Raw genomic sequence first — 12819 nt, 5'->3', positions numbered from 1 at the left:
TTCCTTCGATGGAGGGAAACCATCTGGTTCTCCCCCATTGATGGCAAAAGTATTCGACATCGGCCATGAACCATCGATGATTTCGAATAGTCGTTGGCCATCCCTACTTATCAGAGGTCGGAGGCTGTCAGGACTCTCTGGTCCACACAGTGACAGCCACTCTGCCCCCTCCCTGCACACACTCTCTCCCTGACATCTCAGCCAGGGTCACAGCAACATAGTTGCTCTATTACAGCAAGGATGACGTGGGACGGGGACAATGGAGCAGTCAGATGCCCCTTCAGGGCTAAAAGCCCGGCGGCAAATGACTCCATTGTCTCTGGGACTTCCGCCCCTGCACAGCATACAGTGAGACACTGTGCAAGCTCTGTGGCACAACAGACTCCAGCAGTGCTATTTAACCCCTGAAAGCCTGCAATGTCCGCCCTCTCTCCCTCTACCCCTCTCCCCTCCCTTTCTCTAATGACATCATCTTTGTGGGCCTACAAAAGTCCATTTCTAATGACATCTTCATAGAAATGCAGGGTCATTCCAGATTCAGTATGAAAGGTGGCAACCCGGGATGTCCCTGCTTCAAAAGCATGTGTAAACGGGGATAAACCCGGGAATGTCCCTGCATGTCCCTGGAATTTAATTCCTGGGTTGGTCTCTGCATTTCTGGTGTGAAAGTGGTATAATTTAACACTTGACCTCAGTGCTGTGAGGCAGTATTTCTAGCATCTAGGCCAATCATGCTTTGGAACAATTAACTTTGCAGAGATCATTTAAGGGGCTGTGGTTTTTTGCTGAAACTACAGTGTGGGTAACTTGTGTGATGGGTTTCCCGATCTATGAGGATTTACCCTTCTTGTTTTATTGTCTACATTATAGTCTTATTCACAACCACCCAGCTGTGACAATTGACTTCATTGGAACTGGGACTCTTATTCTGGTTCTCTGTGTCACCTGCCTCATATTCCTCTTCATGTATATTGAGAACAACAAATGTCATGTGGACATGCCACCCGGACCCAATCCTGGGCAACATCCTACAGCTGAAGATGACAGAGTTACCTCAGTCATTTGTAAAGGTGAGAACCTAATATTCTATGAAGTGAAACTTAATTTCTAATAATATATAGTATGAACCTAAGGGCATTTCTGAATGAAACATGTAACCGCATACTCGCATATATTAAGTATTGCTCAAAAGAACCATAGAGTAAATGGAGCTCAGTGGCATAACGATGGCACTGCAGCCCAAACAGTGGCTTGGGGGAGCCGACGGTTTGGGGGTGCATGGTCTCTGCAGATTTCAATGGGTCTGCATAACGATGTGCAGGCATGCATTCATCATAATCTATAGCCGGGGTGCAAGTAGTAATGTAATATAGTTCCGAAAATACAGCAATCATCGGACTGATCAAATGATCAAGCAAACTCCATCATGTGCAATGTTTCGGGACTTTATTTTCTGGAACATAAACTTATGCAGTCAGTCGTTTCAGGACAAAATCCCGTCTTCAGGCTTTTGTCCCGAAATGGCATTGACAACATAAAGTTGTCCAGCACAAGTCCTGGAGTGACACTTGTTATTTGTCCTGTATATATTGGGGAATCATATTCCACCGGAGTGAGCACCCAGGCAAGTTTATTTTTACCCCATTATACAGAGGAGTTCCCCGGGGTATGCTAGGAGGGATCCTGTCAGATCCCTCACGTCAGCAAGGAGCCCCACTGGAGGGGCTTTAGTACATTAGGAAATGTGGTAAAAACTCAGAAAGCAAGGTTTTTACAGCATTTCTTCTTTAGTACATCTAATATTATGCAAATTGTCTCATTTAGTACTACCCCCTCCCGAAGAGCAGCAAATCACAACATTTACATGAATGGGGTGGGGAATAATGATGGCAAGCCCTGTCCCCATGGAAAGCTGCAGAGTCTCCTCTTCAGGCTTCTCCCAGAGAGGAGACACTTAAGGTAGGCAAATATGACCTTAACTAGTAAGTTAGCTCTAAGCCAATGATTTGAAATCTAGTCTGCTACCTTGTGATTGCCTCTGTGTTTTGTGCATGTGTGAGAGAGAGAGATGTAGGGTGACATTCTATGGGATGAGATAATCTGACTTTGGCGAATTTTATCGCAAAAACGTCCGTTTTCGCACTTTTTCCCTAATTCGCATATTTAATGAGATGCGAAAATCGGCAAAAAGTGCGGTTTTGCCGCGAAATCGCACTTTTTAGAAGTGCGATTTTTAGTTTTCGCCAGAACTCGCATCCAGATGTTTTCACATTGAAAAGTATACAATTCGCATATTTAATGAGATGCGAATTTGAAAAATGTGTCTAAAAATCTCAAAAAAATCAGACCAGGTTCTGATATGCGAATTGGCCAAAACCCTGCACAGATCATAGAGATCTGTGCATGGCCCTGTGTTAAAAAATGTGGAAAAGTGTTTTTTGACAAAAAAAATTGCGTGGGGTCCCCCCTCCTGAGCATAACCAGCCCCGGGCTTATTGAGCTGGGGCTGGTTCCAAAAATACGGGGGACAAAAAGCATAGGGGTCCCCCGTATTTCTGAAACCAGCCCCGGACTCTTGGACCGGTCCTGGTTCCAAAAATACGGGGGACAAAAAATCTGGGGCCCCCCCGTATTTTGAAACCAGCACCGGGCTCCAACAGCCCTCGGTGTCATGCCACAGCCGGGGGACACTTTTTATATAAGGTCCCCCGGCCGAAACATGAGCACCGTGGCTGGTCAGCCTTGGACGGGGTACCTGGAGGAGTGGGGACCCCCCATAAAGGGGTCCCCCCCCCCAGGCTTCACCCGTCCAGGGCTGAAGCCCGGGGCTGTCACCGGCGTCCCTGGCCATTGGACGCCGGCCTGATAGTGTTAAATCTTCCATACATAACATTGCTTGATACAGAAGAACTACAAGTGCCAGCAGACCTGCCCCGCATGCTGGGACTTGGAGAACCACAAGTCCCAGCATGCGGGGCATTAATGGGCCCGCTGGGACTTGTAGTCCACCTGTAAAAAGAATGTTAAAAAAAACACACACACAGAGAAGTAAAACTTTATTACACACACACACACACACCTCACTTTTACACCCACATACTCACCGATCCAGGATCCAGCGCTGGTCTCCCTTCTGCTGCAGAGCCGGCTACCCCCGCACTGACAGCGGGGACAACCGGCTCTCTCAGATGCCGCTAACAGCCTATGTAGCGCTGTCCCAGCGCTACAGAGGCTGAGAACGTGATTGGCCGATGCGTCTCCATGGAGACGCATATCTCAGCCCTGATTGGCTGAGCTATGCGTCTCCATGGAGACGCATAAGCCAAAGACGCTCTCAGCCTCTGTAGCGCTGGGACAGCGCTACATAGGCTGTTAGCGGCATCGGAGAGAGCCGGTTGTCCCCGCTGTCAGTGCAGGGGTAGCCGGCTCTGCAGCAGAAGGGAGACCAGCGCTGGATCCTGGATCGGTGAGTATGTGGGTGTAAAAGTGAGGTGTGTGTGTGTGTGTAATAAAGTTTTGCTTCTCTGTGTGTGTGTTTTTTTTAACATTCTTTTTACAGGTGGACTACAAGTCCCAGCGGGCCCATTAATGCCCCGCATGCTGGGACTTGTGGTTCTCCAAGTCCCAGCATGCGGGGCAGGTCTGCTGGCACTTGTAGTTCTTCTGTATCAAGCAATGTTATGTATGGAAGATTTAACACTATCAGGCCGGCGTCCAATGGCCAGGGACGCCGGTGACAGCCCCGGGCTTCAGCCCTGGACGGGTGAAGCCTGGGGGGGGGGACCCCTTTATGGGGGGGTCCCCACTCCTCCAGGTACCCCGTCCAAGGCTGACCAGCCACGGTGCTCATGTTTCGGCCGGGGGACCTTATATAAAAAGTGTCCCCCGGCTGTGGCATGACACCGAGGGCTGTTGGAGCCCGGTGCTGGTTTCAAAATACGGGGGGACCCCCAGATTTTTTTTATCCCCCGTATTTTTGGAACCAGGATCGGTCCAAGAGTCCGGGGCTGGTTTCAGAAATACGGGGGACCCCTATGCTTTTTGTCCCCCGTATTTTTGGAACCAGCCCCAGCTCAATGAGCCCGGGGCTGGTTATGCTCAGGAGGGGGGACCCCACGCCAATTCTTTTTTTTTGATGAACAAAAAATCGCACATTTCCTTAAATTCGCACATTTTCATGCCTAAAATTCGCACATTTTCATGCCTAAAATTCGCACATTATCGCACCTAATCGCACTTTTCATTCCAGAATTCGCACCTCATTAAATATGCGAATTCGCGGCAAAAATGCGATATTAAAAAAGTGCGATAATGGGCGATTTTGAAAGTGCGAAGAAATCTCATCCCATAGAATGTCACCCTTAGTTTCACTCTCTGCCAACAAATGGCAGTGTTTCTGAGACACACAATCAGACACTAGACATATATGTAGATGAAATGTCAGGCTATACACATAGGGCCTTATTCTAGTTCACTCTTTCTGACAAAATCCTTCTTAGATGGACAAAACCATGTGCACTGCAGGGGGGGCAGATGTAACTTGTGCAGAGAGAATTAGATTTGGGTGAGTTGTTTAGTTTCTGTGCATGGTAAATACTGGCTGCTTTATTTTTAAACTGCAATATAGATCTCACTTTGAAGTAAAATCCCACCCAAATCTAATTCTTTCTTCAAGTAACATCTGTCCCACCTGCAGTGCACATGGTTTTGTCCATCTAAGAAGGATTTTGTCAGAAAGAGTGAACTAGAATAAGGCCCATAAAGCTGAGACAATCATTATTTGAGACTTATGATAAAATGTTCACAAAGTTACTAATATTGTACAGTGTATTTTGACGCTCTCGTGTTAGAGTTAATGCACTACTGCCATCTACTGTTTAAGTCTTGCATTGCTCTAAATTTGTGGAGAATGTAAATACTGTTTATGTGCTGTTTGACATATTTATTTATTTGCAGTTTTTTATATAGCGCACACATATTACGCAGCTCTTTACAGAGAATATTTAAACATCAGTCCCTGCCCCAGTGGATCTTACAATCTATATTCCCTACCACATGTACACGCACACATATATATACTAGGGTTAATTTTGTTGGGAGCCAATTAGCCTACCAGTATATTTTTGGATTTTGGGAGGAAACTGGAGTATCCGGAGAAAAACCCACACAAGTACAGGGGGAATATACAAACTCTGCACAGTTAGAGCCATGGCGGGAATCAAACCCATGACCTTTGCGCTGTGAGGTAGTAGTGAGGTAGTGAGGTAGTAATGCTAACCACTACACCATCCGTACTGCTCCAATAGAGGGCATTGTAGTATAAAGAGCATTAGTAGTATTCTATCGGAAATGCAATTATCAGCATTCTGAATGATGACTAATTGATTATCTTCCCTCAATGATTCTCATCCACAATCTGCTACCATAAAACACTTCAAGTGTGAAGCTGCAGTGAAGTGTTGAATACTAGTTAAACCTATAGGGCCTACACAGGGGAGATTTTGCTGAGTGATCTGAGCGATGCTAGATTGCTCAGAACGCTCAGCAAGATCGCTCAGCACACAGCGATGTGTCAGCGCCCTGTACTGAGCGATATCTCTGGGCCAGTGTCCTCTGGTGAGAACACAGGCCCTGTCCATCATGCTGGATCTTAATCGCCAGGCGACAGCGACGCATGACGCCACGCATCAGTATCGCTATGGCCCCTACACACAGATTCAGATCACTTAGAAAAGGCCACTACATTGCTCAGTGTGTAGGCCTCATAACAGCTGGATGCAAAGCTTCCCATGGCTGTATCTGCATCAACAATAGCTGTAAAAGCCGATGCAGGGCCCTGCAGGGCTGATTATTATTAGAGATGTGCCGTTCGGATTTGCTTGGATTTACTCGGATTTCAAAGCGATATTTTATTGGCTATCCACAACATGTGACAGACGATAGCGAATAAGATTCAGATTTGAACTCCAAGTAAATCCGAGCCAAATCCGAACAGCACATCTCTAATCATTATAATATTTTTTTAGGGGGTCGGTATTTTCTTCTTTCTTTAACAAAATTGTTCTAAGTGTCTGAGCTATGGATAGTATGAATACAGGGGTGGAACTTACAGAGACAACAAATTTAGTTTCCGCTGGGCCTACAGCCCTGAAGAGGGCACCTCTTCCTATTGCAATAGTGGAGCCAGGTACTTTGCTGTGCTCTAGCCTCTGACATCATATAACATCTGACCTGGGACACAGTGTGGGCATGCAGAGAGGATGGGGGGGGGGGGGGGTTGTATCTAATCTATTATAAAGACATTACACTATCTTGCTCTTTAAATATATAATGGTTCTGGGGGCACCAACATTGATCTTGACTCCGGGCAATCGGGATGACATTACACCCCTGTATGCATTGATAAAACACATTGCTAGAGCAATACTCAATGGTGTATTTACCATATTGGCCAATTTTGCACTAGGGTGCCTAATCCCGGGATCAGCTGTATCCCGGAATTTGGCCTCAAATTGCCGGGATTTGAATCCTGGGATTGAAGTTCCCAAAACCTGGGATTTGGGGATTAGATCGAGTTTGCTGTGCAGCGTCTAAGCAACCACTAATATGCAGCTCGGCTGCTCCCATTCCGGCTATGCGGATCTGTTCAGCATGATGTGGTCAGAAGTCACGCTGTGCGACCCGCTTGCCGCACCACCACTCTGCCGCTCCAGCCCGTCTGACTCCCAGATGCACCGTCTGTCCATGTGAGTAAATGGGGGACCAGTTGGGGGGGAGGGGGCTGATGTTTTATTAGAGAGGCTATCAATCCCATATCCCAAAATTTAAAAAAATGCCCCGGGATTGGCAACCCTACTTGGCACATACTCAGGGAAGCTTAATAATGGATTTTTAAACAAGAAAACTTTGGCAGCAAAAATAATGGTGCAAGTATTTTATGTTGGGGCATGTATGTTCAATACACCAGTCCCTCTTAGGACCAGAAAGTTCTGATGACAGCAATATTTTTATTGGGACAGTTCTTGCCACTCCTTAAAGTTTACTAGGGACAGTGATATGTTTATTAGGTCAGTGATTTCTAGGACCAGAGTGTACAGTACTTGATGGCAGTGACCTGTGTAATGGGCCAGTCCCTCGGGCACCAGATTGCACTAATGACAGTGATAAAATTATATAATATGCTTCCATAAAGACTGTTATATTTTAATGTTGGTCTTGCCTTAGCTTGCCAAGATCCATGGGAATGTAGTTACAGTTCATCTTGGACCAAAGACTACAGTGATATTACATGGATATGATGCAGTAAAGGAGGCGTTGGTGGACAATGCTAATGTCTTTAGCGATAGGGCAACGGTTCCTGCAGCCGAAGTCATTTTTAAAGGTTATGGTAAGTAGAACCCCTCCTGATATCATTTACACAGACAGGGCTCGATATTTGATCAAACTTGTAGAGGCAATTGAATTTCTTGCTATGTATCATTACATGATTTCTTTGTGTCTGAAGGAATTATACTTAGTAATGGGGAGCGTTGGAAACAGCTGCGTCGCTTCTCTCTTATGACCCTGCGAAATTATGGAATGGGGAAGAAGAGTATCGAGGAGCGAATCCAAGAGGAGTGTCAGTATCTGAGAGATGAATTTAAAAAAACATCAGGTTGGTTTAAAAGTAGATCAGAATTAATCTAGGACAGTGCATAGGGCTGAAAGTGGAGTCAAATATTTTTACAGGTTGAGTATCCCTTATCCAAATATTCGTTATCCATATAAATTCCGAAAACCATACATTCCAGAAAGTGAAAACATATTTTGTTGTTTTTTCTAAAAGCACTACTGGGTACATCTGTAACTGGCACTACTGAGGACATCTGTAACAGCACTACTGGGGACATCTGTAACAGCACTACTGGGGACATCTGTAACAGCACTACTGGGGACATCTGTAACGGCACTACTGGGGACATAATATTTAACTGCCACTAAATATGTGCAAGAAAATGATTCCTTGGCATTTAATTTCAGTATCTGAGATAGTACACTAACTTTGTTTCATGTTTTGAAACCTTGTTTTACAGTATGCACAAATAAAATATATTTGTGTGTATTTCACGTGCTTGTACAACATAAATGCAGGATACCTCACTATACATCATTGAAATATAAAGATATTGTGAAATATGGAATAATCTGTCATCCAAAATTCTTCTGGTCCCGAGCATTTTGGATAAGGGATACTCAACCTGTACATATTATAGAAGTATAATTTAGAATTATGTGTTTTATATATGTATAGAACATTTTAAACTATTTGGTTTTAAGTAGTGTTTGATTTATACAGTATAGTTATTACTTTAAATATTTTACAGTGTGGGGTTAAAATGTTAGCATTGTAGAATACATTTTTTTTCAGGTACAAAAGTAATAGTTTAGCCTTTAACATGTGCGTAATGTACAGTAAACCTTTATTTAATTTGTAGCTGAATAGCTTTTTAAAATGATTATTTATTGCTTTATTGTATCATTTGGGTGGTCGACTTATTGATTGTTAACCAAATGCATTTTGACCCAAAGTCTGGATCTTGTCTGCATAGGTAGCAAGATTCATGTTTACAGGAAATATTTTAGCTTATCATATGCAGAACTCCACTAATCTCAACAGATACCCAGACTAGTATTGGTAACAGCAAAGTGGTATTATTAATAGTGTGTGGAGCCCCTCCAAAAATACCACTACCAACACAAGATTTTGCCAGTCAAGACTTGTAGCATTATCGAAGTAAAATGTAAGTATATGATCTTTATTTAAATACTTTGTTTAAATAAAGACACAACTCAAACAACCCCCTTTTCAGCTTTATTTGTTCATCCAATGCCTTGGGTTGTCTATTTCTTAAAAGCTTGCAAACCACCTGGCAAATAACAATACATGTCAATTGTTCCAATGGTGCTGACTTAAGATATAATTAATCATAATATTTTATAAAATTCCAAATAAATTAATATTATTACTATCATTTAAAGAATCTTGTACTTGCTGCTCCCAGGAGAATAAATGTTCCTTTGGGTACATTGTTATGAGAAACCGTTGAAGTCACTAGTCCAGTGGTTCCCAAACTGAGGGGCACATGTATTAATCTTTATAAAGTGGTGAAAAAGTGATAGGTGATAACGCACCAACCAGTCAACTCTTAACTGTCATTTTTCAAACACAGCTGATTGGCTGGTGCATTATCACCTTCCCCTTTATCACACCTTTATCACTTTACCAGGCTTAATACAGCTTCCCCTGTGTGCCGGTATTTTGTTATGAGTGACTCCTTTTAGCCACAAGTGCCACAATTGACTGGTCTTTTTAGAAATCAACTACAGTGTTTATATTCCAAAAAGCTCAATAACAACAGAGTACATATTCTTTGTTTAGCTTTCGATGGTGAACTGGTTTATATTTGAAGTTCTAATTGTGTTTTTCACCCTCAATAGAACCAAAAATAGATTCAAACTTGACTCAAAAGACAAAGAAAATAGCCAAAAAATTGTCAAAATTATACAAAAACTATCCTGTTGGCCAAAACAAGTCACATGTACTGTGTTACACCCCCCCCCCCCTCCCCCCCAAACCCCTTAATTCCTGGGCTAATTCGCATATCCATGATTTTTTAAGCATTGTTGTGCCTCTATAAGCCATGATTTTTGCAGCCAGAGCTTCTTTCTTATATTATTCTCTTTGATTGTTATTGATGTTTCAGACAATTTAATATAAATCCAATAAAATCTATGAAAATGGTGAGTTTTGGTACATTGTTGGTTCTATTGTGGTTCTATTTTCATATCAACTTTTAGTAAATGAGCTGTACCAATTGAGGTGCCGATGGTCTTTTTGAAGTTCTATTTGTATGTGAAGTTGCATTTCTTGTGATATTTTAGGGTATTTTTGCCTTTAGAAAATGCCTGATTGTCAAATGCACCACCAAATCACTTCAAAATCACCTCAAATCGTCTGAAAACCAAAATTGACTTTTAGTAAATATATCTTATAGATAGATATTATAGATAGATAGATAGATAGATAGATAGATAGATAATGTTATTTAATATAAATTTTCAAGTATTATAAATCTATTATAAATTATTTTTTTTAAATTAATAGTAATTGGAAAGGCTGGCTTGCATGGTTACAGTGATTTGTTGGACATGAGCAGTGGAATAAGATGCATTTTGTCAAATATATATAAAATGTAATTGTCACCTGTATATCTTAGATGGAATGATGCACCACTTTCTTTAAAATATATATAGATATTAAAAATGGATGTACTGTAACTGTTAAGAACAGAAATGCAGAATTTTTCTAGCTCAGTTAATTCTGGTACATATACTGATTTTTGGGCTGTTACAGTTGTACAAACTGTAACAGCCCAAAAATCAGGATATGTACCGAATTAATGCATCTAAAAAAATAATATACCCAGGAAGCTGTCATTTGAATTATTTTAAATATGATGAGTTTTTTGCCAATAGAATAACTGTGCAATTCCTTACTAGGTGCACCTATTGACCCCACTTACCTCTTGACCGTTGCTGTTTCCAACATGATCTGTTCTATTGTATTTGGCGAACGTTTTGAATATGAAGACAAGGAGTTTCTTAGCCTCTTTGGGCAGTATTCAATGAGAAAAATTCTCCGTGTTTTGTGGAGAATTTGTGCTTTGCTCGCCTTGGACGGAGCATTTTGCTCTCCAAAAGCGAGCAACCCTATTCAATGTGAAATATTCTCTGTCTTTCTAAGTGATTTTCTCCGTGTCTCTCCGTGTAGCAATTCTCCATCTTTTGATGGGGAGCTGGAATGTGAACTTTTAAACTAAAAGGTTTGTGCTGGGTCCTGGGGAGCCCCCCTCCCCACCACATTCCTCTGGAGCAGCCAGGGAGACTTTAATCTCTCTGGCTGCTTCCGTCCCCCGGCTCCCTGAAAGCTCCCTGCCGCGGACGCTCATCCGCTGCAGGGGTTAAGACTCGCCGCGAGTGACGGCGAGCATCAGCCACATTGAATAGTGGATAAAGTGCCGTGACGGAGAATCTCCAAACATGGAGAATCTCCGCAAAAACACGGAGAGTGCATGGAGAGCGAAATAAAACGCTCTCCATGCACGGAGAATTTTCTCATTGAATACTGCCCTTTGACATGCTGAAGGATGCCTTCAGAATAATAAACTCTTTCTTCGGACAGGTAAATGCTTCCAAGTGTCCACCTTGGAATTTATTTAAAGGCACTGAAGAGACAAAATGCTGGTAAATCCTTATGTAATCTTTAGAGAAAAAAATTTAGTGAAAAAGCGCTAAAAATGGGAATATAGTTGGATATTTCTTAAAATAATGTTTAAAGTTCTGTTTGGAATGATTTTATTCCGGACAGTTCTTGCAGTATTCAAATTCGCAATGCAAAATTACAATGGGAATAGATAGCTACTAGAACACTAGCTTTCCCTACCTTCCTGGGCAGATGTTAACTTCACATGGAAGTCCCAGTACTTTGTTTCCTACCTAGAACTGTGGGGTTGTAATTTAGACTGAGGGCCTGTGTCTGGCTGACGTGGTAAGCTGCGAAGATCACATCAAGTGCCCGCGCCCGCCCTGCCAAAACATTGGACATTTTATAATCATAACTAACATGGGATTCTGCGCCCATCTTGTTTACTCTTTAACTGAAAGATAAGGACAGAGAAATCTCTAACTTTACCCCATTACAGGGTTGCGACAGTAAGGGCTTGCTCTACTGTTAGGCAGCTGCCTAGGGCCTACAGAATCTGAAGGTGCCCCTGACTATCACAAAATAATGATGACTCTGAGAGAGGCATCCTTGTTGAATCTAGGGCCCAACTTGTTCGCTCTGTTGCAAATTCGCAGCATGAATGATTATTAGAGGACCGAGCATGCCTACGGCACACTATGGCATCTGTACGAAGACTTCCAGTGAAGGTAGCCTTCGCTTGCTGCTCGCAGGGAGATTGACACTCTACAGCCATTTGGCGGTGGTTACCCTGCATTCTCTGGATGGAAGAGGCAGCCATTCCCTGTCCATTAAGAGGGAGGGATTTTTCTCCCCATGGACTTTTTCTCCCCATTGCCTTCACAGTGCTGAGTAAGTCTCAGCACTTGCGAACAGGGGTGAATCCATTGGTGAGTGATTCCAAATGGATGTCCCCCTGTATGCACAGCTGCAGCAAACACTCCTGTTTGATTGGCTTTGAGTTATAATGCTCTAGCAAAAGCACTTACATTGTTAATTTTTAGACTATTAAAATTATAAAATGTGTTTTTTTTATTTACAGCTGCTCAACTCTTTTCCAAAAATTTTCAGTCTTATTCCCGGACCTCACCACAAAGCATTTAACATTTTTGTCACGTTGAAAAAGTTTGTGAAGGAAAAAGTGAAGGAACATCAGGAGACGTTGGACACAAATTTCTCAAGGACTATTGATTGTTTCCTGATAAAGATGGAGGAGGCACGTAAGACCTGTACCCACAGACAGTGGAGACAGCCTTGTTCTAACCTGGGCCAAACCAATGTTCATCAGAATTTTCATTTGCTAGGAGATCTCAGAAGTTCCACATAAATGGAGAGAGACTTTAATTAAATATTTGTCCAGCCCAAAGAATGCCTGTCTGAACCAGACAGTTTTATTTTTTTCTAATTAATTAAATTAATGTTCATTATGAATCTGTAAGAAAATGTTCACAATCTGACTGCCTCCTCTATTTCTAGTTAACAGATTCAATGGGGCAGATGTAGTAAACATTAACAAGAGATAAATGCAAGGGTGATAA

At 42.5% G+C, this 12819-nt stretch overlaps 1 protein-coding gene across 1 annotated transcript; it reads left to right on the top strand.

Moving 5' to 3' along the window:
• The first annotated feature begins 1016 nt into the window (after positions 1-1016).
• On the top strand, positions 1017-12608 carry LOC146036922 (cytochrome P450 2C1-like). The gene is made up of 5 exons (XM_083160762.1): positions 1017-1070; positions 7225-7387; positions 7505-7654; positions 12128-12171; positions 12324-12608. The coding sequence occupies exons 1-5, from the start codon at positions 1041-1043 to the stop codon at positions 12606-12608; spliced, it is 672 nt and encodes a 223-aa protein (XP_083016888.1). The 5' UTR covers positions 1017-1040.
• Positions 12609-12819: the final 211 nt, after the last annotated feature.

This window comes from Crinia signifera, chromosome 9, assembly GCF_055691185.1.
Source record: "Crinia signifera chromosome 9, ASM5569118v1, whole genome shotgun sequence".
NCBI classification, from domain to species: Eukaryota; Metazoa; Chordata; class Amphibia; order Anura; family Myobatrachidae; genus Crinia; species Crinia signifera.
The sequence above is the reverse complement of the archived record's forward strand: the minus strand, read 5'-3'. Positions and strand labels throughout refer to the sequence as shown.

Coding starts and splice junctions, on each gene's coding strand:
- LOC146036922 (XM_083160762.1), top strand. CDS start 1,041: ATGACAGAGTTACCTCAGTCATTTGTAAAG. Junction 1,071..7,224: donor TACCTCAGTCATTTGTAAAG/GTGAGAACCTAA, acceptor GTCTTGCCTTAG/CTTGCCAAGATCCATGGGAA. Junction 7,655..12,127: donor TGAATTTAAAAAAACATCAG/GTTGGTTTAAAA, acceptor TTGCCTTCACAG/TGCTGAGTAAGTCTCAGCAC.